The sequence below is a fragment of the Geotrypetes seraphini genome, chromosome 15 (assembly GCF_902459505.1).
Source record: "Geotrypetes seraphini chromosome 15, aGeoSer1.1, whole genome shotgun sequence".
Classification (NCBI taxonomy): domain Eukaryota; kingdom Metazoa; phylum Chordata; class Amphibia; order Gymnophiona; family Dermophiidae; genus Geotrypetes; species Geotrypetes seraphini.
In genome coordinates this window covers 3,375,978-3,402,857 of record NC_047098.1, presented here as the reverse complement: position 1 = coordinate 3,402,857, position 26,880 = coordinate 3,375,978, and the positions used below count along the sequence as shown (strand labels likewise).

Genomic DNA, 26,880 nt, shown 5'->3' with positions numbered 1-26,880 from the left:
AGTTGTGCTCTCAGATGTCTTGTCTCCTGGACAAGACAGCTTTATCGACTTGAGACTATCTTCAAGTATTAGGGTCCATGGCGGCCACAATAGATGATGTGCCTGGGCGAGGGTGGATATGCGCCTTCTCCAGCACGGTTTGTTCTTGTGCTGGGCTTCTCAGACGGATGCGTTACAGACAAGTCTTCCCTGGACACTGGAGGCCCGGATCAGCATGGATTGGTGGCTCCTTTCACAGTTTCTCTCCAGGGGCAAGCCTCTGTGGATTGCTTCCTGAGTGGTTGTGACAAAAGACGCCAGTCTCCTGGGCTGGAGGGCCCATTACAACCGTTGTCTTATTCAAGGGCATTGGATGCCCTCCCAAAAGAAGTTGGAACTGAGATCCATTCATTTGGCACTGGTCAAGTTGCAGAGGACTCTGGAGGGCCAAGCAGTCAGAGCCTTCTCTGACAATTCAACAGCGGTAGCATGTCAATCACTAGGGTTCAGGAAGCCTGCCTGCTCTTTCACTGAGTGGAGCGGCATCTCCAGGCGCTCTCGGCAACACATATGGTGGGAGTCGACAGTGTTCAAGCAGATTTCCTCAGCAAACAGACCTTAGATCTGGGCGAGTGGGTGCTCTCCTCAGCAGTGTACCAAGCCATTGTGCAGCGCTGGGGTCAGCCTCAGTTTGATCTAATGGGGGAGGAAGATTAACTTTTTAATGACTTATTTTTTGCCATTTGTCCAGTCACAGAGCACTTTCATGTTACTAATATGATATCCCAACTAGCATTATCAGGGTCGTCAAAGTGTTAAATACAAATAAAGCCTGTCTAATGTGACCAAATGGTGCATTTCGCCTTCCTTCCTTCCCAAACTCATGCATGTCTTTGGGTACTAGAAATGAAAAAGACATGGCAAAGTATGTCTTGTTAGGCTGACGGAGGCTATATGAGATGCCTTTGCAAGGAGGGCCAGGCAGATGGAGCCTCCCCTCTGGATTCTCTTTCATTCTTTAGGGGCTTTGTCTGCTGCCTGTGGTGTGGGTAAATTGAGGCTTAAGTCGCCAATGATTTTGGCCTGGCACTATTCACCAGTAATAAACCTAGTCAAATTCATAAGAGGTTTCACAGGTGAAAATGTGAGCTTTGGCTGTTTTGGTCTAACTGTCCCTATAAAGGTGTCTGTCACTGTCCTACAGCAGAGCCTGAACTGTTTGATGTGGTGCTTAACTTTTTGTTTCACATATTGGTGCCCTTTTACTAAAGCACATTAGGCAGAGTAACTGTTTCTGTGATGGGCAGCGGGTTAATATTTGCGTGCTTCTGCGCACTAATAACGCTGAATTACACGGTAACTGCAAAATCCTAATGCTTTTTAGTCAAAGGCTCCTGTTGTGAGCTGCTGTTCTGCTTGTGTGTGGTATTTCTGACTTTTTGTGCCTTTCCTTTTTTTTGTGTTTGTCTCCCTTATTCCTTTCCTTAGTTTGCTGCGGGGCCTCGACCTGCCCATCACCAGGTATGGAACTCTTAACCCTTTCATTAACATTCTCGATGGGAGTTGGATTGAGGCTAGTGGGGAGGGTTAGCCACTTGTTCACTTGGATCTAGATCAGGGGTCTCAAAGTTGGGTTCTCGGGATTTCCCCAATGAATATGCATGAGATCTATGTGCATGTACTGCTTTCAATGCATATTCATTGGAGAAATCCTGAAAATCCGAGGGACTTTGAGATCCCTGATCTAGATGTTTTTGATTAGGTCTTGTAATACCCAGCCAAAAGCATGGTGAGAATTGTAATTCTTACTCACCTGTACAACTTTAAAGGTGAGTGGTAAACATAATCAGAAAAAACCCTTGTCATCCTTAATTCTGAAGGCAGCCCTGAAGTATTGTACTGCCTCTGAAATTACCTGTGTATTTAGATTTTGGTGGGATTTTAAATTAATGCTAACCTTTTTAGAAGAGCTTCAACAAGGCATATGCTGTGAATTTGTATACATGAATCTGTGTGTTCTTATAACAGTAAACTGTCAATGCTTCTAATTTCAGAAATGTTTCATGTAAACCTTTAAAATTCCCCCGTCATAGAAGTTATGCCACATGGAGTAACCGCTCCAATTTGGCTTCTGAAAATAGTGAATCACCTGCAAACAATCTTGTTTATGTAACTAAATGTGACCATTTTAAATAGAAAACCACAAAAAACCACTCTCATTGCAGTGTTATAAAGCAATACAGTATATTGTTTGGGCTGCTCTACATGTATGGTCTCTAAAAGATAACATAAATTGTTTTCATAAATTTAATGAGGTTTTTTTCACAGATACAAGGTCATTGTAGTTTGAGAGAGATAATGGCATGTTTGTGATTTAAAAAAAAAAAAATTTAAATGATCCAAGTGTTTGTTCTGTTTGACACGTGCATTTGTTATGTTCAATGTTTAAAACGCGTTGAGGTGTACCTTTTAGTATAAAAAAATAAAATAAACCATCCGTACATTCTGTTTCAGATAGACCAAGGGTCCCTTTGACTTGCATCGGTTCATATCTCAGCATTAGTAAAATACAGAGCATATTCCATACGATCTGGTTAAGTTAACCAAGGCTGATATTGTGATGCAGTATATTATATAAACACATTTATGTTTATAACTTCTAAAGGCCAGATAAGGATCAAAGAGAGAAAAGTTCTACAAGCAAGTTTGTACAGATTGTCCAAAAACTTATATATATTTTCTTTACTGATACTTATGTATTTCATAAATTACATTGTCTTGTTTAGTTTTATCATCTGGATTGTGATATTGTAGCTTCTGTGAAGACAATTCACCAGTCATATAATTTCAGTCAAGGGAATGTATGTAGCACCAAATGGCACACATTTCCCCAAACTAAGAAAGAAGCCACCAAGTTGCAACAAAATATTGTGTTTTACTGAAGCTTAATTTACCATGGGTGTCATTGACCTGTGATAACTCAGTACCACAGGTTAGTAGCTTCTGTGATAAATGAACACCACAACTTTTGACGAGCCTTACAAGTTGCTTCATTTTTCTGCCTGGGAGCACTGGACCATTAATGCCAGGGGTCATTTTCAAGGAACCAAAATAAAGATCCACGACTCCCCCTTCCTTCTCCACTCTCCCTTTCCTAGGCACCTACTTTATCAATCAGTGGTGTGTAGTAGTGATCCCTAGTTCTGTTTCTTTGGGCACCTGTTCAAAATGAGTGCTGCTGATCCCTAGTGGTAGTCTCACGGTACTGCATTATAATATTATGCAGTGTATATTAATAGTAAAATAACACATGATTTTTTTGCCATTTAATGCATGTTAATATCAAATATTGTGTGTTATTCTCTTTATTCATATTAACTACCCCATTTCTTCTTCACATGTGCAGAATTTCCTATATTAGTGGCTGCACTGCTTCTTTATTTTCTCTCTGCCCATTTAAATTGGGCATTTGTTTATTTTTTTTCTTCCGGTCTTGGCCAGTTCTAAGTTTCCTGGTTGATTTTATCCCCTCTGTATGTTCTGTTTTCTTTTTATATATGTTTCTGCTGAATTGACCTCATCCTACCCTGACTTATAAGTGGGAATCAGGACAGTGGGCAGACCCATGCTTGTTTTTTTCTCTTACAGACATATCTTTAAGGAGAAAAATATTTTTCTTTTGATGTCAAGTTGAAGTTTTTTCTTACCATGTCAGAGAAGCAGGCCAGCAGCTTCAAATTCCTTTCCTAAAGTGCATGGAAGATATCCATCTCTGACCATGACAGTCTGCTGCATCTAGGTCAGTGCCAACTTGATACCTAGAGGATTCAATTACATGGAGTCCTAGTGCTCTGAATATTGTCCTTAAAGGGACTACTGTTCAAATTTCCCTTAGGAATCTCTTTGGGTTTTATTCAGATGATGAGCAAGGCTGCCCCTTTTGACTTGGAGGCTGCATGAGTATCTGGATCTCTTGAAATACCCCAAAGCCACAAATCAGTTGGGGGAAGTTTCTGCCCAACATGTGCTTAGGAGCACTGTTCCCTTTAAGCTGTGTGGCTGCATACTTTTTTTAGTTCATTGCACCCCAGCCACTTTTGCTGCCTTCCTGACCATCAGCAGTGGTGGAAAAAGAGCAGACATCACTCGTGTTCCATTGTTACTCTACATGTGGTTGCAGGTCCTGCCCCTTCCATCATCTTCCTGTTTCAGGCCAGAGCCAGCAGCCATGGGAAGAGAAGCAACCCCGCGAGTGATGTCTGCTATTTTGCTACCAGTGGTCAGGAAAAGCAGCAGTTGAAGAGGCTGGGGTGTTTGAGGGAAGGAGGTTAGGGGCATAAAGAGGAGGGGAGACAAAGTGTACAGGGCAGATGCTGGTCAGAAAGGGGGAAAGGAAAGGAAGAACAAATGCTGGACAGAAAAGGGAGGGGGGAGAGGATCGAGTAAGTGAAAGATGGAGGAGTAAGAGAATATGAGAGTCAAGCTGAGGGGAAGAGATGGAAATCTGTACGTAGACCCAGTAAAGGGAGGGAACCTAAAGACTGGATGGTAGGAATGAATTAAATTTGGATATAGAGACAGAAAATAAATTGAAGAAAGCTGAATAAAAAAGGAGAGAGAAAAAGGACAAATGAACAGAAAATTCTGGCTAGAGTGTTATAAAAATATGGAGGAAAGCAGAAACTGGGACCAATATAATTAGAAAAAGTAAATGACCAAAGGTAGAAAATAAATTTAGTTTTGGAGTAGTATGGTAGCCGTGATTAATACATAGAAATAAGGCAACATCTTTTTACTGCACTAAGTTTTATACATGTTTGACTATCACACACCAAAACTGCCTTCCTTGGGCCAGACAAGATACTATAACAGTAGCTTATTGACCTGTCCTGAGGAAAGAGGTTTAGCCTCTGAATGCTAAGTTAGTCCAATCGTCTTATTTTTCCATTTTTGGTTGTTAATTTGTAACATAGTGATTGGAATATGCGAGTTTTAAATATTTTGCACAGTACAGAGGGACATGCATCACTTTTTCTCTGGTGTTCACTGTATGCAGAGTCTGGCTCCTTAAGGGTTTAATATTTGTCTACTTAGTTTATGGTTACTTATTTTATATTGGGTGACATTCTGTTATGTTCTGCATCTGTGAAAGTGATGTAGTTTTCTGTTCGCATTGTCTGTCTGCAGGATTGATGTGTACTAATCTGGCTCGTTTAGTTTGCTAATAACCACACAAAATGAGGGAACACATTTCAAACTAACAATTGTATAAAACAACTAGTGTGTATTTTCCTTTCCTGCTGAGGGTGTGACACATACTTATAACAATATAGAAAAACAGCCTCAAAGACTCAACAAGCATAGAGAGCAGAAAAACTGCCCAAATGAACTATGCTTTTATCATTGGCTGGTGTTGCCAGAAAAAAGAGAGCACAACAAAAAGCCACTTTTTTGTAGGAAAACATGGTGTACTCCAAAAAACTGGCAGAATTATTTAAGTAGTGTATCGAAAATAGTCACGCCCCAGCCAGGAAAGCAAAATTGTATGTAAGAAAAAGTTCACTAAAAAATGCAGATATCCAAAAATAAAACAACCCCCCCTCCCCCCAAAAAAGAGAAGACTTATCTTTATAGAAAAGCCAAAACTAAGCAAAAGAGTAGAACTTATCTTAGATATACATAGGGAGTCTTCTGTTCTGCTTCAGAGAGCCGTAATGCAGTTTCCTATATAATTTTTCAAAAAACACTTCATGAAACAAATTGTGCCACACTGAAATCCTTCCAAGCTACAACATTTCACTCCTGGCTGGACTTACTTCCAATTAGTGTCCATGAATAAAAAAAACCAAAAACAGGAGACTTATCTTTAATTTGTTCCTGTTTCATTATGACTCTCCATGTCCAGCACTTTCTGTTTATAAAAATCATACAGTCTCAACAAGGGCCTCTTGTTTTGTGGGGAAACTCCGCTGTTTCAGGAGATCCAAAATAGAGAGCCAATTCTTGGCAAAGATGCCGGGTTTTAAATCAGAAACCACCAGTTCAAAGCATCAATTGGAGATGCCAAAAAGATTTTTAAGGGGGTACAGTACTATTTCTACCACAGAAAGTTAAGGATTTTAAGTAGTAGACCAGTGGTTCCCAACCCTATCCTGGAGGACCACCAGGCCAATCGGGTTTTCAGGCTAGCCCTAATGAATATGCATGAGAGAGATTTGCATATAATATAAGTGACAGGCATGCAAATCTGCACCATGCATATTCATTAGGGCTAGCCTGAAAACCCGATTGGCCTGGTGGTCTTCCAGGACAGGGTTGGGAAACATGTAGTAGAGCACTATTCCTCTACTGAAATTCAAGAGGACATTTTTACAGATGTATTTCCTAATAAAATACTTGACATTCAATAGTTCCATTTAAACCTGTTGGTTCCATTGTATTAGCCCTGAATATCCATTGCTGTTCTATCTTTTTCGGTTGTAACTTGATATTAACACCTCTCACCTTGAGCTTAGAGAATGACACGGGGGAAATATTTGTCCCCTTCCCGTCCCCGTGAGTTCGGTCCCTGTCCCCATGAGTTCGGTCCCCGCCCCATCCCCACAAACCATCTGATTCCATCCACACAAGCCTTGAATAGTTTTATAGTTAACTTATTTTATTAAAGTATAAAAAGAAATGATATTCTATACAATTGCCATTTTATAAATCAAAGTTCTGGCTGCCAAACAAGCTGGCAGGGTTTCGTTTATAAATGTTTATCAACACAACTAATATACTACTTTATCTTAAAGAAAAAAAGAAAATAAACAGAATTTTTTTTTGTTCTACCTTTGTTGTCTGGTTTCTGCTTTCCTCATCTTCTCCTCATTCAATTCCTTCCATCCACTGTCTGCCCTCTCTCTGCCTCTTCCATATGCACTGTTATTGTGCCTGTCCCTCCCCCCCCTCATTGGTCTGGCATCCATCTTCTTCCCTTCGCTCCCCCCTTAGTCTGGCATTTCTGTCTTCTTCCCTTCCATTCTTCCTTCCCTCCCCAAGTATTTTTTATTTATTTATTTGTAATTTAAAAAAAAAAAAACTTATCTAGCAACAGCAGCAGATGAATCCAGAGACCAATGGGATAGCCCACATCTACCAGCAGGCGGAGATAGAGAAACTGATTAACAGGTGGTCCTATTGGCTGGCACTCCTCCTGTTTATCCAGTATTCTCTATCTCCCAGCAGGTGAAGGTCGCTATTCAACTAGCTCCTGGATTCTGGCTGTGCCTGGACAATTAATTTTCTTCTGTTGAGAATTTTTCTCTTCAGTAAGACAGGGGTGTCCGGCTGAACGGTGCCGGCTTTGGGAGTTACACCTGGGCCCCCCCAGGTCCCTGATCCACCCTACCCTCCGGTAGATTGAGGGATGTTGATGATTCTCTCACTTTTTTTCTTCTTTCCCATTTAAAAAAAAAACCAGGAGAGAACAAGTTGCTGTAGCTGGACTGTTCTTCTCTGACAGTCTACAGTTCCCAGTGTTAACAACTTTCCTGTATCCTTTGGTGAGAGGAATTTTACTTTTACCTTATTTGTTCTTTCTTCTGGTTTATAGACAGTTTTTCTGTCGCTGTGGGTAAGAATCATGTAGCTTTATTTATTTGCCGGTTTCTGCTAAGGTGTTTACGTGTTCTCTTTCTGTGTTGTGTCTGCCGGGGGAGTTAATTATTTTAGCGGTGTATGGACCGCGTTCATTTTGTTGGTGGAGCGGCGGTGAAAAGGTGTTTGTGTTGTAGAAAGCGCCGGACTCCATTGGGCCTGTGTTTGGACGGCTGAACGCACCCTGCAAGGGGGGGGGCATTCCCAGTCGTTGCTACTTTTTCCCACCCACTTGAAGCGCGGCCCGGCTCTCCTTCTCTCACGTGCGTGAGAGGTAGTTAACGGAGATTGAACTTAGGGCTCTGTGGGCACAATTACAGTGGTATCATGCTGATGGACTTGTACCTTCCCGCGCAAAGGATGAACGTGTGGATTTTCTTCTGCAGGCAGCAGTGCTGCTGCATTCGTTGTCCTTTTTCCTGGGCCTCATGTTTTCCCAGGCCTCGTTTTCATAGTCCCGCGGCAGCTGGGTTGTCGGAGTTCGCCGTGTCAGCAAGGATGAGTCAGGCTTCAGCAGCGCTGTTGCAGTCGGGCTTGGTAAGGTGTTCTTGTGTGTGTGTGTGTTTTCTCCCAGGCCTATGTTGATACACAGCACTTTATTCATGCGTTTGGCCCATCCGGGTTTGCCTACGGGTGCTTTGGAGGGAGCCACTGTTATATGCCCCACTGCCTAGTTTTGGGTGATATCTCAGCTGGAGCAGCAGGAGGCAAATAGCCGCTGAGGGAGTTCAGGGCAGGTGGGTACCCGGAGCAAAGTAAGGATTTTCCTACTATGTCCCGGGGTCTCTGGCTGATTTACAAAAAAAAAAAAACAAACAACAAAAACCCAAAAGCCCGTGAAGGGTTGTTTCCTTCTTTGTACCTCGGTGCAGTACTGATGTCTCTGTTACCACTATAGATATTTTTCCTGATAGTTGTAAGAATTGATTTGGACTTCGGGGAGTCTGTAATGACAGAGCATGGGGGCATGGTCGCTCTTCACTGTACAGGTTCTAGGTCCTGTGGGGATGAATCTACTGGGAACTTCGGCTTGCTTTCACATGACAGCGCTGCAGCGGTTGCTTTTGTTCCAGTGGTTCCTTGTATCTCTAAGCTCCAATTGTAGTTTCTAGTAGGCTCCTCAAACATCGCTCAATATTGGGTGGCTCAGCGGGATTGCTCTTTTCAAAAGCATGCCTCGGTCTTCGCTGGACTGGCTCCATATCGCCATACTTCCCAGGCTGTCAGGTTGGGGGGCTCAGTGACTTCAATTCCTCAGGGCAAGGAATCGGTACTTGTTCCTTCTTCGGGACAGAAGCAGGATTCGTCTACTGTTTCAGGAGTTTCAGACAATCTTCCGGAAAGTCGATGTTGGTCTTTTGGGACGGTGTTCTGACGGTAGTATTCCCCTACAGCCCAGAAAGTATGTGATGTACTCATTTAGTGGGTATTGTAATGGTTCTACTGCAATGGGTGGAGTCTAGTCTTCCTCTTCTGTTAGCGCATCATTTTACAGGACAGGTCATGGATTTAGATAGACTTGCTCCCCGCATACTCTGGGCATGGACTGTCTGTTTTATATTGCCATGTTCTGCGCTGTTTCGCCTTTCAGCGCTTTAGAAATATTAAGTGGTAGTAGTAGTTAATTCTTCTACATCCTGGAAATTGGGTCCTATTTGCTTAGGCGTTCCAGCGCTTTCTATTAAGGTGAGATCTCCTGGATCTAGACCTCATGGCTTCCTCTCAAATTTCCGAGCTTCCTAGCTCCTTCGGCAGACGTAGGGGATGGCAGTCTTTCGCGGTTTGTTATTATGGTGGGTTGTTTTCTGTATTATTGCATTTTGAGATTTGTTATGGGAAAGAAGTTTTTTTTACATGCTATGCCTATTGATGATTCGGATGCTTGGGCAAGGAGCTATACTGGATAAACAGGAGGAGTGCCAGCCAATAGGACCACCTGTTAATCAGTTTCTCTATCTCCTCCTGCTGATAGATGTGGGCTATCCCATTGGTCTCTGGATTCATCTGCTGCATCTAAGGGAAAGAAAATTAACAGGTAAGAACATAATTTTTCCTTCCAAGCATTAAACATCTTGAACAGAAAGTTAGATTAAGACGACAATGGTAATAAGTCAAAATCAGAATTGACAAAGCTTACAGGAAAAATTAGATATCACTTAATCTATCTCAAATTCTCTTTAATGTGATCCAAGATTAAAGCAAGAGTGAGTTTTAGTAAATTTTAGAATTAATTATTATGAGGAAGCAGTAGACTGTGCTGGGAGTAAGTCCATTTTTTATTCTTCAGAGGTTGTTGGAATTTCTTCTTGACCAAGACTTTTTAGTGAAACAAAGTTAGATAATTGAGATGGATCTAAGAAGACATATTTGAAAGATTGATATGATGCATTTGCATGGATATCTAAGGAAGAAAATTCCTCCAATTGAGGTTACAGCAGGTTTAAGAATCAGAAATTGACGCCTCCTTCTATGTGCTTCTTTGGAAACATCAGGAAAAACCTGTATTTTATGTCCCAGGAACTCTTTAGATTTATTTTTGAAGTATAATTTTATGATCCATTCTTTATCTGGTAGCAGAGCTACCATTAATAAGAGCGTTGCTGGGATAGCAATACTCATATTGGAGGCTTCTAGCAAATTAGTGACGACTAATGGTTGCTCTTCCATTCCACTCTGTTGCTCTTATTTTTTAGGCAGATAGTATATCCGAACAAAAGGAGAAATTGATTGTTCTGGAACCTTTAAGATTTCCAGAAAATATCTTTTTAACATTGTTCACTCGATTCTGGTTTTCTATATTTTCTAATTTTTTCCTTAAATCAAGTGTTATCTTTAATATTTTTTGTATTTTTTTAAAATTGATGTTAAATCTTTTGCCCTTTCCCGCGTTTCATTTTTTATTTTTGTCACATCCTGTTTCAGCAAAATAATTTCCTCTTTGTTCGTTCACTTTTTTCCCCAAATCATTTAACGGGGTAATTGATTTTCCTAAATTTACAACAAGGTCCCATAAAGCATCCAATGTGACCTTAGGAGGTTTATCAATCAAGGCAAAAGGTCCCGATGCAACATTTGACTCCTCAGTCTCTGACTTTGTCTCACCTAATCCTTGGCATGCCTCCGTTGTTTGTAATCCCATCTCAGGCAGCTTCCTGGGACTGGTAGGTTCTCGGGAAGACTCCAGTAGCAAGCCCTCTGATCTACCGGCCTTTATGAGAGACTGTCTGATTGGAGATTGTATGGTTTATAGCAAACAGAAAGATTTTTTGGAAGCGGGTTGGGAGCAAGTTCAGGCGAGAGTGAAATGTTGCAGCCTGGAAGGATTTCAGTGTGACAAAAATTGTTTTTTTAAGTGCTAGGCACGCAGAGTCATACTGAAGCAGGAACAAAAGACTCCTCTACTCAAATTAAAGATAAGTCTCCTACTTGTTTATTTTTTTCATTATTCATGGACACTGTAATCGGAAGTAAATCCAGCTGGAGTGAAATGTTGTAGCTTGGAAGGATTTCAGTGTGGCATAATTTGTTTCAGTTCTCGGCACGAAGTATTTTTTGAAAAAAAACTATGGGAAACTGCATTATGGCTCTCTGAAACAGGATTAGAAGGCTCCTTATGTATATCTGAGATAAGTTCTGCTCTTTTGCTTAGTTTTAGTTTTTCTATAAAGATAAGTCTTCTCTTTTTGTGTTTGATTATTTTTTTTATATCTTTGCATTTTTGACTTTGGAGAACCTTATCTTACATACAATTTTGCTTTTCTGGCTGGGGGTGACTTTGATAAACTACTTAAATAGTGCCGTCAGTTGTTTTGGAGTACACCGTTTTTTCCTATAAAAAGTGAGTTTTTAGTTGTGCTCTTTTTTCTGGTAAGACTGGCTAATGATAGTTTGCTTTACTCTCTAGGCTTGTTGAGTCTTTGAGGATGTTTTTCTATATTATTATGTGTCACACCTTCAGTAGGAAAGGAAAAGAATAAAATGCACACTAGTTGCTTTATACAATTGTTGTTTAGTTTGCTAACAGGTATATTGATATTTTAGTGCCCACTGCAGTGTTTATGGTGTTACCTTTGTGGTTTGTGGAAGTTACTGCCATTATCCCAGGACAAGCAGACAGCATATTCTCACATGTGGTTGATGCCATCCACAGAACCCCGATACAAGCAGCTGTACAAGTGCAATGGCAGTTTAAGAACTTTAGAAAGTTCGCAACTGACTGCACTGCGCATGGGTGAGTGCCACTTCAGACCCTTCCTCTGCTTTTTCTGCAACGCAGGATCAACTGAGTGTTTTTTTCACACGTGCCTTCCACTGTACCATCAATGTTAGTACTTTTCAACAGGCACCAATTGCCCTCAAGTTTTTTTCTCCTACACCCCTTCTCCTGTTTTTCACATGCCGGAGGTTTGGGAGTGGCTGTAGGGGAGGAGGAGGCCACTATATCATTTTTAGGATGGTTTTTCCCTATTCCTTTAATTGGACATCAGGGGTCCATCCCCTTTTTTAGGCCATCGATAGCTCACATGTCCACATACGTAACTTTTTCTTCCCTATTTGATCATAACACCTGCTTATGCTCTCTTGATCTCAAGGAGTTTTCTCTTTGACTTCTGGTGCACCCTTCATATAGAACATGTGTGGTATCATCACCATTAAACACTTCTATTGCTTGGTCTTGCTTCCCTTTTCAGGGTATCAAGGGCCTGATTGTCATACCTATCTAACCGATTGAATAATTTTTTCTTTCACAGTTGGACTGGCTCATCAAGAATCCTTTGTCTCAAGGTGTGCTGTTAGCAACACATCGGACCATACTGTTTCTTCAGAATTGGGGGTTCAAGATCAACTTCCCCAAATCACAACTTCAACCATCTCAGAAGCTCCAGTTTATAGGAGCTCTGCTCGACACAATACAACTCAGGGCATTTCTGCCTCAAGAGCGTCAGGGACACCCTTATCCAACTTTGTCATCAGGTTCTTCAGCTTCAATCGCTCTCACAAGGCACATGATGGTTCTTCTGGGACACATAGCATCTACAGCCCATGTGACTTCTTTTGCCAGGTTTTATCTCCGGATCTCTCAATGGTCTCTGACTACTTAGTGGTCACAGGCCCACTTTCGCAACACATTACAATCACCTCTTCTCTTTGACAATCACTTCAGTAGTGGATGATCTCTTCCAGTCTTTCCAGAGGATTGTTATTCCACATTAGAGAGTTGCGCGGGGACAGAAATCCCACCCGTCCCCAACCGTCCCCGCCAAAGTCCCACCTGTCCCCGTGAGAAATCCCTCCGTCCCCACGAGGAATCCCATCCGTCCCCACCCGTCCCCGCGAGGAATCCCCTCCGTCCCCGCCCGTCCCTATAAACTTCAGAAATAGTTATTTCATTTTAATTATGCTACTGAATTAAAGGCTCTGGTAGAAACCCATTTACAAATAAGCAAAAAGACTTTATTAATTTGAAAATATTAATTGGGAAGAATACATACTTTGCAAACAGGTTTCTACCAGAGCCTCTAATGTTTATAAATTTTTATCAACACAACTAATATACTACTTTATCCTGAAGCAAAATAAAAAAAAAGAAATATAATTCTTTTCCTACCTTTGTTGCCTGGTTTCTGCTTTCCTCATGTTCTCATTCAATTCCTTCCATCCACTGTCTCTCTTCCTTCTGCATCTTCCATTTGCTCTGTTACTGTGCCTCTCCCTTTCTTCCCCCTTCCAAATTGGTCTGGCACCCATCTTCTTCTCTCCGCTCCCCCCATAGTCTGGCATCTGTCTTCTTCCCTGCCAGTGTCTTCTCCCTACACTCTCTTCCCCATTTCCTTTCAGCGTCCTTCTCCCCCCATCTTCCCCATGTCCTGTCAGCGTCCATCTCCCCCCTCTGTCTTCCACATGTGCTTTCAGTGTCCTTCTCTCCCCTCTGCTTCCCCATGTCCTTTCAGCGTCCTTCTCCCTCTCTGTCTTCCCCATGTCCTTTCAGCGTCCTTCTCCACCCCTTTGTCTTCCCCATGTGCTTTCAGCATCCTTATCCCCCCTCTGTCTTCCACAAGTGCTTTCAGAGTCCTTCCCCTCCCCCGCCCTTCCCATGGCCTTTCAGCATCCTTCTCCACCCCTTTGTATTCCCCATGTGCTTTCAGCGTCCTTCTTCCTCCTCTGTCTTCAAGTGCTTTCAGAGTCCTTCCCCCCCTCTCCCGTCTTCCCCATGGCCTTTCAGCGTCCTTCTCCCCCCTCCTTCTCTACCGCCCCGGGTGCAGCACAGCCGGCCAGGTCCCCTTACTTTTGTGGCACTTCCCCGACCGACCGACAACAGCCCCGGTCCGACAAACCTCCCTGCCCTTAACCGCGAATCTAAATTACCTTATTACAGCTGCTGTAAGAAGATAATTTAGATTCGCGGCTACAGGGCAGGGAGGATTGTCGGACCGGGGCTGTTGTCGGTCGGTCGGGGAAGTGCCACAAAAGTAAGGGGACCTGGCCGGCTGTGCTGCAACCGGGGCGGGGTGTGGTGGGGCGGGGCGGACCGCCCCCTTCCCTTGGTAGCCACTCGAACCGCGAGGCTACTCTCCTCCTTACCTGCACTGCCTGCAGCACAGAGCCAAATGGAAGTCTTCCCGACGTCAGCGCTGACGTCGGAGGGAGGGAGGGAGGGCTTTGTTTAAGCCCTCCCTCCCCTCCGATGTCAGCGCTGACGTCGGGAAGACTTCCGTTCGGCTCTGTGCTGCAAGCAGAGAAGGTAGGGAGAAGAAGAGCCGCGCGACTGAGTACATCCAGCCCCGCAGGAACCCTGCGACCCTCGGAGGCGTCCCCACGGGATCCCCGCGACCCTAGGGGGCGTCCTCACAGGATCCCCGTGACCCGAAGGGGGAACCCGCGGGATTCCCGTCGTCCCCGTTCCCGTGCAGCTCTCTATTCCACATACCACCTCATCAGAAAGTTCTCAACATGGATTCGTCAACCTATGCTTGACGAGCTCACCTGGATTGCCTAAGCACTCAAGGCCTCTGGTTCGTCAGAGATTGATGCCATCATATAAATCTGTTAAAACTCAGAGCATTTTTCAATGCTCTCAAAGCTATTTAGCATCTTCTACATTGTGAGCCCGCCGGGACAGACAGGGAAAACTGCTTGAGTACCTGAATAAATGCATGTAAAACCGTCCCCTGGGAGAACGTTATAGAAAATTCAATAAATAAATAAAAAAAATTAAAAAGCAGGGGAGAGAGAATAGAACCTTGCAGGACAACATAGGTTTGGGTGATTGGAGAAGAAGAAGAACCATTAGAGTGAACTTTGAAGTTCCGATCTATAAAATAGGATGAGAACCAGAGGAGGGCATGACCTGAAATTCCACTGTTTTTGAGGCAATGGATGTGATCGATTGTGTCGAAGGCTGCTGAGAGGTCAAAGGATATGAGAAGAACAGATTTACGGTGATCATGGTAGTAATAAATGATAGTGGTGAGACCGACGAGAGATAGTTCCGTGGAATGGTTAATACGAAAGCCTGTTTGATTTGGGTGATGCGCATTCCTCTTCTCTTTTTCTCTCCAAGAGATCCCATGTGCTTATTCCAGGCCTTTTTGAATTCAGACACAGTCATTGTCTCCATCACCTCTTCTGGGAGACTGTTCCATGCACCTACCACCCTTTCAGGAAAAAAGTATTGTCTTAGATTACTCCGGAGCCTATCGCCTCTTAACTTCATCCTATGCCCTCTCATTGCAGAATTTCCTTTCACATGAATGAGATTCGACTCATTTACATTACAAATGTCTCTATCAAATCTCCCCTCTCCCGCCTTTCCTCCAAAGTATACAGATTGAGATCTTTAAGTCTGTCCCCATATGCCTTATGGTGAAGACCATGCACCATTTTGGTAGCCTTTCTCTAGACTGACTCCATCCTTTTTATATCTTTTTGAAGGTGTGACCTCCAGAATTGTACACAATATTCTAAATGAGGTCTCACCAAAGTCTTATACAGGGGCATCAATACCTCCTTTTTCCTACTGGTCATACCTCTCCTTATGCAACCTAGCATCCTTCTAGCTTTCGCCATCACCTTTTCAACCTGTGGCCACCTTAAGATCATCACATACAATCACACCCAAGTCCCGCTCTTCTGTCGTGCACATAAGTTTTTCACCCCCTAAACTGTACTGTTCCCTGTGGTTTTTTCAGCCCAAATGCATGACCTTGCATTTCGTAGCATTAAATTTTAGCTGCCAAATTTCAGACCATTCTTCAAGCTGCCACCATGATTCTGATAGCTCCTTGGTTTGTCCAGACAACTATGGTTCTCCTTTCCACTTCAACTCAGTATCAAGGAGCCATTACCTCTGCCAGTTTTACCATCTCTTCTCATGCAGAGACACAGTCATCTTCTGCACCCCAACCTTCAGTCTTTGCATCTGACAGCTTGGTATCTCTTGGGCTGAATTCAGCTGATCTACAATTTTCTCAGCCTGTCAGAGACATCTTGGATGCTTCCAGAAAACCGGCCACACGGCAATGCTATACTCAGAAATGTACCCGTTTTTCTGCCTGGTACATACTTCACCACCAAGATCCAAAATCCACCTCTGTTTCTTCAGTTTTGGATTATCTCATGCTTTTGTTGCACTCTGGCCTCAAATCCACTTCCATTAGAGTCCATCTCAGTGTAATTGCTGCTTTTCATCAACCAGTGGATGGAAAATCTCTCACTGCTCATTCTGTGGTTTCCAGATTCATGAAAGGACTTTTCAATGGGATCTTAATGTGGTACTTGCTAGATTGATGAAGCCTCCTTTTGAACCAATGACTTTGGCTCATCTCAAATATCTCACCTGGAAAGTGGTTTTCCTATTTCTCTAACTTCTCCTCGCAGAGTGAGTGAGCTTTAGTGACGGATCCACCATTTACAGTGTTCCACCATGACAAGGTGGTGCTGTGCACTCATCCAAAGTTATTACCAAAGGTCATCACTGAATACCATCTCAGTCAATCAATTGTTCTTCCAGTATTTTTTCCTAAGCCTCATTCTCATCCTGGGGAAACGACTTTATACTCGACTGCAAACGAGCATTGGCTTAGTATTTGCAAAGGACTAAATCACATAGATCATCTCCCCAGCTTTTTGTCTCTTTTGATCCTAACAAGTTGGGACATCCTGACTCCAAGAGAACGATTTCCAATTGGTTGGCTGCTTACATCTTTTCTGTTATGCTCAGGCTGGGCAGCAACTGGAGAGTCAGGTCACAGCCCATAAAGTTCAAACTATGGCAGCTTCAGTAGCTTTTCTTCATTCTATTTCCAAAGATGAAATCTGCAAAGCTGCTCCTTGGTCCTCGGTTCATACCTTCACTTCACATTGTTGCCTGGAATCTTATTTCAAAAGGGATGGGCGCTTCAGCCAAGCAGTGTTACAAAATTTATTTTCCTAAAAGGCCAACTCTCCCACCATCCCATTTCTGTTAGCTTGGAGGTCACCCACATGTGAGAATATATGCTGCCTTCTTGTCCTGGGATAAAGCACAGTTACTTACCGTAAAAGGTCTTATCCAGGGACAGCAGGCAGATATTCTCACAACCCACCCACCTTCCCTGGTTGGCTTCTTAGCTGGCTTACTGAACTGAGGAGCCGCATACCTACGTCAGGCGGGAAGGCACTCGCGCCTGCGCAGTGTGGTCTGTAATGAACTTTCTAAAATTCTTAAAGTGTTGGTGCACTTATACAGCTGTCCTTACCGGGGCTCTGTGGATGACATCATGCTGCTGTCCCTAGATACCTGTTACGGTAGTGCGCTTTATGGTATGGTAGAATTGCTCTATAGATCCTGAGTGACATATGTTGACTTCAAATTATGCCTGGTACTGGATTTGGGATTTAGATTTAAAAAGCACTTTTCTCAGTAGTAGATCACCATGGAGAGCTTACAATCTATGTTTTGTATCTGAGGATTAAAATAATTGCCTAGGATCTCCAAAAGCTGCAGTGAGATTTGAACCCTGGCTTCCCAGGTTCTCGGTCTCCTGCTGTATTCATTACCTATAGCTAATAGAGATACTACTTGATTGTATTGTTAGGTAACTCAACAGTAAACTAAAGCATGGCAGCTACCAAACACATTTGGTAGATAAATGATTCTATTTTGCCAGTAACCTCAGCATTTCTATTACAGTGCTGCTGAGCATCATTATTCTCATGCCCAACAGAAAAATGAGGGACTGGAAAGCCAGAGCTGATTGGGAGCCCAGTGTTAAAGTACCTGCATATACATCCAGATACGGCAAATTGTATTCTGTTTAATGTGTTGTATTATTTTGCGTACCAACAGGAATAGAGGCTCTGGGGAAGACAGCTGGTAGATATCGTGTTTCCCTGAAAATAAGGCACTGTCTTATATTAATTTTGGGCCCAAAAAAGGCACTAGGTCTTATTTTTTTCATGTACAATGATCATCTCTCCCCTATCCCTTCCTCTCCTCCCCCCCCAATTCTTCCTATTTCCTTTCTCTCCCCCACATATGCACCATCTTTCCTCTCCTCTCATCCATCCCCTTGTGCAATATCTTTCTATCCCTCCCTCCCATCTCTTGCAGCTTCTGTCCTTCTCCCCCCGAGCCTTCCATCTCTCCCCTGCCAACCACGAGACCGAAATACCTTGTAACAAACAGCAGCGTTGGCAGCAATCTAGACAGGCTGCTTCGCAGCTTTCTCCTGCACGGGCATTCCTCTGCCACATCACTGATGATGTCATCAGCAACGCGGCACATGGAACGCCTGAGAGAAGGCCGCAAAGCAGCCTTTCTAGATTGCTGTCGACGTTGTCATTTGTTACAAGGTATTTCGGTTTTGCAGTTGGCAGGGGAGAGGTGGAAGGGTCAACAGCAGAGGAAGCGCTGCTGCCAGCAACTAGGGCTTATTTTCGGGGTAGTTCTTATTTTTGGGGAAACACGATAGTGAAGGGGTCCTTCCCTGCTGTGTACAAAAGTGCCCCTATTATCCCCCCCTTATGTTTTAGAGTGGCACTTGTACAGGGGCAACAATTTTCCCTGTAAGCTGCATTAAACACCAACTAGCTGAGTAAAATTCAGAGTACGTATAAGCATGTAGCTATACTAAAGGCAGAAAGTTGGTAATGCTTGCAGAGCATGGATCATGGATTCTTTTTCTAATTTCCCTGTGAACTTTGTGTGTGTGTGCATGTGCACATCTGTAATATAATGGAAAATTTTTTTTTGCTCACATCAGCTCAGTCCTTAGAGGGAACATTGCTTAGGAGGACATCTCGGGGCTTCTCAAATCTGACCTGAGGGATCCATAGCCAATCAGATTTTCCAGTGCAATAGGGATGGTATGCTGAACCATGGGTCTTGCATCCACTCCTGTGAGTCCACTGCACTGTTTCAGCACCTGCTCCTTCTCCCTGCTCTCTGCTGCCTCCTGTCAGTTATTTCTTCTGCAAGCGAGCCTGCAGGAGCAACTTTGACCTGCTCGGTCTTCTTTTTTGTTTTTCATATAATTTTTGTGGGATTTTGTTTTTCTATTCAGCTCCAGTGACTGCCTAGCCTGCATGAGAGGAACAGACTTCTGTCTGCAGCTAACAGGTGGATCCTGCGGGGATCTACTCAGCCAGCCTGCTGGAACTATGGAGCTCAGGGGTATCCCCTGCTGTTTGCTCACTCACACTTGATCAGGAGGGGAGTGCAGGCTGTACGGGTACCAGTTGCATTTCTTCGGAGCATACTCAGTGTCTGCTGCATTTTCCTACATCCTCTTCATGGCGTTTGTATCCTGGTCCCGGGGGTTGAGGCTCAGTCTGGCTATGGTCCAACCAGCAGCTGAAGAGTCAAAAGAGGCAGTTTTCTTGGTGGCAAAGGTCCTTTCCTTATTCCAGCTAGCTAACCTAAGAGGAGCTGTGACAGGCTGCAGCACATCTTCCCAGTGTATGGTCTGTCACAGCCCACAGGATAGTTCAGGAGGGGGGGGGGGGATCTGAAATTGTGGTTTTTGAGGTTATATCTTTTAGTTTTGTTCCTCCATCGTTGAAGATAGATTGAAACCCTCAGCTCAGTGTGCATTGGCAGTGACTAAGAAATCAAAAAGAATGTTAGGAATTATCAGGAAAAGAATGGAAAACAAAGAAGAAAATGTTATAATACTCTTGTATCACTCTTATGGTATGGCAGCATCTTGAATACTGTGTGCAGTTCTGGTTGCTGTATCTCAAAAAACAGAATTAGAAACGGTACAGAGAAGACAAAAATGATAAGAGATGGGATGACTTCCCTATGAGGAAAGGCTAAAGCAGCTAGGGCTCTTCAGCTTGGAAAAGAGACGGCTCAGGGGGGATATGATAGAGGTCTATAAAATACTGAGTGGCATGGGAATGGTAGATGTGAATTGCTTGTTTACTCTTTTCAAGAATTCTAGATCTAGGGGGCATGCGATGAAGCTACTAAGTAGTAGATTTAAAACAAACCGAAGAAAATATTTCTTCGCACAATGTATAATTAAATTCTGGAATTTGTTGCCAGAGAATTTGGTGAAATCAGTTAGCTTATCAGGGTTTAAAAAAAAAAAAAGTTTCAATAATTTCCTAAAAGAGAAGTCCATAGTTCACTATTGAGATGGTTTGGGGGAATCCACTGCTTATTCTTTTACAATCCCATTTTATTCTGGGATTAGCGGTATCCTGGCCCACCAGGAGCTGTAGGAAACTTCAATGATAGAAGCCTTGATCCATGCCTCTGCTGTCATAACCTGGAGCATGCTCCCTGGCCCTCAGTTTTGTATTCCTACATGCCAGACTGTAGGAGCTTATCTATTCTGCTCGTGTTTCATTTCTAAATTTTCAGTACTTTCTTTTGGATAATATTTTTGCAGGTTTTGCCCTCGTATTGTGGAAGTTCCCTGCAGGGACATCCTTGCAGTGGGAGACCACAGACTCTTGGAGAAAGTCTGCTTCTGGGGGGGTCCCTGCTCCTGCAGTAAGCCCCTAGGAAGGCCTGCACGTCAAATTGGGGCTCTGGGATTGGGAGCTAGCTCACCCCAGGTTTGTCTGCTAGTGGGTAGAGCGCAGGCTGGGCAGTTCCGTGGAGGCGCGACTGGGATTGGGGCCGGACTGTGTGCCTCCGCCAAGTGGTGCAGCATCTGGAGGTGGCGGAGGTCACTGGCTGTGGTGGTCAGGCTGGTGGGGCAGTCAGAAGATCTGAAATCCAGCTTTCCCAGCTTCCTGAAACTTTAGATCTGCTTACATGCTGTTTCAGCATTGCCTACCATTTCTTTCATACAGCACAATGGAACAGTGAGTAATAGCTTGCTAGCCTGGTTTGGTGATTTTGGTGGGGTCCGCAAAAGGGGTTTTGGAGTGGTTTCCCTGCCATACCCCTCCCTACCTCTAAAACTGTAAAATCACAGTTTTCCAGGGGTTCCTGTTCTCTTCCTGGGTTGTTTAGGGCAAAATTGACATCCAAGGTGGCCATCTTAGATTTTTCCGATTTGAATAAAACTATATTTTTTGCACTTAGAAGCTTTGTTTTCGCTCCGAATGTGAGAGAGCAGAGATTTTCAAGCATATAACGCGCGCGTTATACACGATTTTTACAAACCGTGCATAACCTTGCGCTATACGCGTGAGCGCATTGTACAATTTTTTTTTTCATTCCAATCCGGCATCCTCCCCCCCGCTCGCATCACCCCCCCCTCCCCCGCGATCCTACATCCCCCCCAGCACCGCAAAACATCTCTTACCCGATTGGGCACCGGCACCAGCACCAATGCACAGGACGTGCCAGTGCCAGTGCCCGAAGATCCTCCCTCGTTGTTGCTGGGCTGGGCTGTGCTGGGTGGTGCGAGAGAGATCCTCCTTCTTCCTCGTGCCAGGCTGGACTGGGCTTTGAGCATTTGCTTAAAGCCCAGTCCAGCCCGGCACGAGGAAGAAGGAGGCATCACAAAAAAATAGCACAAAAATCATTCAAGGATAAAACAATGACTGTCACAGAGAAGTCAGCTTACACTATGACAAGTCAAAAATTGCAAACACAGTGATGAAAATAAGACTTAGCTGCATTCCACTATTCGGAGTGTCGTCATGATTTTTCAGGGCTTCATTCTAGAATACTAGAGCAGCAATTACTTGAGGGAAGTGGTGCCGGTTCTTGATGCAACGTGAACAATGCTGAATTCAGTGTAAACTAAGGGATTGAATGCATGTATACAGTAGATTGGACAGCATTTGAGTGATTAGAAGGACACTGGATTCTAATTGGTGGCCAGTGATGAGGAGGTGGTGCTTGATCTCTTTTTGAATTGATTTATTAAAGGCGTTTGTAGGTTCCAGTAAGAGTGACTGGACTCTTACTGGAACCTTATTGTACACCGCTTAGAAATTTGTATAAGCGGTATAACAAACTTTTTAATAAACTTGAAACTTGAAACTTGACTGTGAAGTGAATAATATAGTGAAGCCTCGGATGCAGCTATTGTTGAAATGGGAGTCCCTGTTGGGTTTGGGACAAGCAGATTCCAACAATGTTTGATGGAAATATGAATAATACAACTGGATGGTATGAATGCTGCTAAGTCCTTTTTTCATCTCTTGTGTATAGTGCAAGCTGAATACTCTGCGATTGTCATTGTTTTCTCCATGAATGATTTTTTTGATGAAGTGGAGTTTTTTTAACCCATGAACCTGAACTGAATTTTTCTCCACTTTGTATTCTTAGAGCACAGAAGGAATAATGTGAAATTGGGCATGTTGACTAGTATTGGAGTATGTATATGTTTTTTTAAAATTTCAATTACCCCCAACATTGACAGGATAAATGTTATATCAGGGAGTGCTAGGGAGGTAAAATTCCTAGACATAAATGACTGCTTCTTGGAGTAACTGGCCCAGGAACCAACAAGAGGTGGAGCTATGTTAGATTAGATCCTTAGTGGGATGCAGGGCATAGTATGAGAAGTAACTGTGTTGGGTCCGCTGGGAAACAGTGATCATAACATGATCAAATTTGAGCTGATATCTGAAGTGATTTTGCTAAAGAAATCTAATGTAGTGGCGTTTAATTTTTGAAAGGGCAACTATGATAAAATGGTTTAAAAAAAAGCTAAAAGGATCAGTGACAAAGGTTAGGATTATAAACTAAGTATGGACATTATTTAGAAATACCATCGTGGAAGCCCAGACCAGATGTATTCCACACATTAACAAAGTTAATGTGGTTAAAAGGTGAAGTGAAAGAGGCTATTATAGCCAAAAAAAACCGAACCTTTAAAGAATGGAAAAAGGATACAAATGAATAAGAAGAGAGCACTGGCAAGTTAGATGCAAAGCACTGATAAAGAATGCTAAAAAAGAATATGAAGAGAAACTTGATAAAGAAGAGAAAAACAATAGGATGACTTTTTTAGGTACATCAGAAGCAGAAAACCTGTGAGGGAATCTGTGGGACCATTGGTTGATTAAGAAGCAAAATGGATACATATTTCAAATCTAAGATATCTGAGATATTCTAATCACAAAATAGAAAATAATTATTTTCTACCTTTTTATTGTCATTTTATTCTTCGCATCACATTGGTCTCAGGTTCTGGTTTCTGTTTCCATCTGTCTACTCTTAACTCACTTGCCATTCATCTTCCATCTCTCTGTATGTTTTTTCTCCCATGTTCAGCAAGTATCTCCTTTCTCTGTCTCCTATACTTCCCTTTCTAGTATTTCCCCTGTGCCCATCTCCTTGCCTTCATCATCTCACCATTCTATGATCCCCTTCTCCTGTGTACAGTATCACTCCTCTATTTCCCTATGCTCCACCTGTCCAGCATCTTCCTTCTGCGTTCTTATTCTCCTATATGTCTAACCATCTTCTCTCTCTGTCCGTATATCCTCCCATGTCCATATACCACACCCATGCAGATGCAGAATTCCCCTTTTTGTCCCTGTTCCTATGCTCCCATCCATGCTCACCATCTTCCCTCTTTTTGTATATCTCCCTGTGTCCAGCTTCTCTCCTCTCTTATTCCCTTACACCAATGTGTCTCTCACACTCTCTCTTTCTTCCCTTCCTCTGCTATGTTCAGTATTTCACTCACTCTTCATCTCCTTGGTTCAGCCCTTTCCTTCTCTCTCTTCCTCCCTGCAGGTCCTGCACCTCTTCCCTTTCCATCTAGCCCCCTTCCCATGGGTCCACCACCTATATCCCCTCCCTTCAGCACTCAGGTGTGGATCTGGCACCTCTCTCTTCCCTCCAGCTTCATTCCACCTACCACATGGGTCCAATACCTGTTTCCCTTCCCCTCCCCCCGTCCAGCAACGTCTTCCTTCCCTTCAGCTCCAGCTGGTCCACATCCAGCAGCCCAAGTAATTCTTTCCCCTCTCTTTGTGAGTCCAACAGCCCCCCTCCATCCATCCCTCCCTCCCTATCGCCTGTTCAAGAGGCCCTCCCAACCATCCCTCCCGATGGTGGATGGCAAAATAAAACATGTGAGTGCGACTCCTGGGTCAGCCCCTTCACGCCTCCTGGGATGGGCATTCCAGCCTGTTGGAACATAAGCTCCTGGACGCAAGGCTGCTTGGACTGGAACCTTCTTGCCGCCAAGTCCCTCCTTCCAATGTAACTTCGGCTGCATGCAGGAAGCTTCCGTTCCAACAGGCTGGTATGCCTGCCCCAGGAAGCGCAAAGAGGCCGACCCAGGAGTCGCACTCGCAGGTTTGTTTGGGTTTTTTGCTGTCCACCATCAGGAGGGAGGGTGTGAGGGTGGGGGGCTTTTGGACTGGTGGTAAGGAGGGAGAGGGGCTGCTGGACTCGCAAGGGAGGGCTGCTGCTGCACCTGCAATGGTGAGATGGGGCTGCTGGATGTGCGATCGTGCAGAGGAGTGCACGGAGGCAACTCGCAGCAGATACTTCACTGCGGGACAAGGCCATTCATGGCACCAGTCAGACGAAGAATGCTATGATTAGGAAGGAAGGGTGGGTATGACCACGTTAATCCTGTTAACAATTATCTCATTAATTGTTCAGCCCTAGTTAAAACGCATGCAAACTGTGATAAATTGCAGGAAGACCTTAGGTAATTGGAAGATTGGGCATCCACAGTTGGAAGAAGAAATTTATTGTGGACATATGCAAAGTGATGCACATTGGGAAGAATAACTTGAATCATAGTTACCGTACATACTCGAACATAAACCGATCCAAATATAAACTGAGGTGACCTTTTTCCCCCCAAAAGAAGGGAAAAATGTTGACTTGAATATAAACTGGGAGTTTATATTCAAGTGCTCTACCCTGCCTGGCTCTGCACCGAGCCCCCCCTCTCACTCGCTCCTCTGCCCTCTAGACGCTGCACCCAGCCCTGCCTCACTCCCCTGCCTTGCCAGGCTCTGCCCCCTGTCCCCCCTCCTTTCCTCCTTTGATGCCTTGCAGGGCCTCCCCTAAGTCTACCGTAAGCCCTGGTGGTTCAACGATGGGCCGGGACAGGAGAGATTCCACCCGTCCTGGCCTACTCTGGGACATCCCACCTCTCTACTGCCTCCCAGACTTAAAAAAAATACCCTACCTTTAAAGCCCTGGTGGTCTAGTGGTGAACTGGGACAGGAGTGGTCTTCCTATGCTCCTGCCTCGTGCAGAGCCACTATCTGAATGACTGGCATGAGTTGTTGCAGCAACCTGCGAGACCGCAAGAACTTGCAATCTTTTCGCAAAAATACAAAGCCAAAGAATCAGCAGTTGGTGAAAGTGTATCTGCTCTAGTAAATTTATTAGTAAAATGAGAAATAAGTGAAAATAAACATCTTGATGGATTGGCAGACTGAATAATGAGATTTGAATAATGTATTTTTCAGTGCAATAGGTGAGATTCTAGACAGATGGGTTTTGTCCGCATGACTGCGTGCCATCTGCAGAAGAAATCAACTCTGGACTTTTTCTCTCTTTCTCTGCTATACTTCACTGGGTTCCTTAGCTCCACCTACAGTTTTTCTCTTTTGTACGCGTGCCAGCATGAGTGTGTTTTTTCACCTTTTTTTTTTTTTGGGGGGGGGGGATTTCTTATGCTCAGAGCGATTATTCAGCTCTGCCTTCATTGAGATTACACAGACAGCTGACAGACCAATCAGCCAGCCTGCATTTACAGTACTTCGCATCCCCATCTTTCTCCTGCTGAACAAAGGTTCAAGTGCAGGCTTTTGGGCATCCGTAGGAGACTCAGCAGTGCCTCGCTGGCTGTGTCTTCTCATCTCTGCCCATACCTGAGCACATCCATCGGTCTGGAGAAATGGAGATGCAGTCAGGCATAATGTCTGACTGGCAGCCCATAGATTAGCTTTGAAGAGGCATTCCCAGCATGAGGCAGTGATTCTCTGATTCCATTTACTGTTAGAGAGCTGAGGCAGGCTTCAGCCTATTACAAACACAGGTCACAGTGAGTAAAGGCTGTCACAGCCTGTGAAGTGAATTGGGAGAGGTATGAAATTCTAAGTTTTGAGGGTTTCTGCATATCCCCTGTGTTCTCCCAACTGAAAAATCCTAACAGCGCCATTTTTGCACTTTAATGTGAAAAATATTATGATTTTGGCACAAATTTCTTAGTGGCAACCATCTTAGATTTTTAGCAATCTCTTTTTCTAAAGCTCCCTGTTTCTCCAAAACTGCAGTTTTGCCTCAGAACTTGTTTGGATGAAGTCCTTGGGCTCTCTTAATGTCAATTCTTGCAAGGATTGTACAAATTAGCTCCTCAAGAGCGTCCTTGCACGACATGCCGCGTGGCACAGCTGGGGGAGGCGACAGTGCCAAGCTTAGCCTCTCCTATGCTTAAGCAAGTGATAAAATGCTCGGCTAGCTCAGTGGGGCAACCATCTTTATTTTCAGGGCTTGACACGGCTGATAGTTCCCTGCGCCTGGCTGCAGATCCTCCACATCCTAAGAAATGCAAAGTTAAGTCATCAAAGGGCGACTCTATGCCCCAGCAGCCGGAGGCTTTCTCAGAATTTATAAACATTTGTGGCATTCTTCCCCTGCACAGTCCCGCTCTGCCTCCAATGTGACCAAGTTGATAAAGGGGATGGAACTCCTCTTGTATGAGGAAAGACAAAAAAGGTTAGGGCTCTTTAGCTTGGAAAATAAATAGCTGAGAAGAGATAGGATTGAAGTCTACAAGATCCTGAATGGTGTAGAACGGGTACAAGTGAATCGATTTTTCACTCCGTCAAAAATACAAAGACTAGGAGACACTCTATGAAGTTACAGGGAAATATGTTTAAAACCAA

General features: G+C 43.8%; 1 protein-coding gene across 8 annotated transcripts in view; it reads left to right on the top strand.

Moving 5' to 3' along the window:
• The window catches only part of EIF4G3 (eukaryotic translation initiation factor 4 gamma 3), a 298,034-nt gene that overhangs the window by 112,711 nt on the left and 158,443 nt on the right, over nt 1-26,880 (top strand). For 5 of the 8 annotated variants that reach the window (XM_033921695.1, XM_033921696.1, XM_033921702.1 and 2 more), the window contains one exon: nt 1,468-1,500. The exons of 2 other annotated variants lie outside the window; for them this stretch is intronic. In XM_033921695.1, the coding sequence (XP_033777586.1) occupies nt 1,468-1,500 (33 nt within the window). Of the gene's footprint in view, nt 1-1,467; nt 1,501-3,645; nt 3,779-26,880 lie in introns of those variants that run through there. One more of the 8 variants, XM_033921701.1, reaches the window with a different exon arrangement.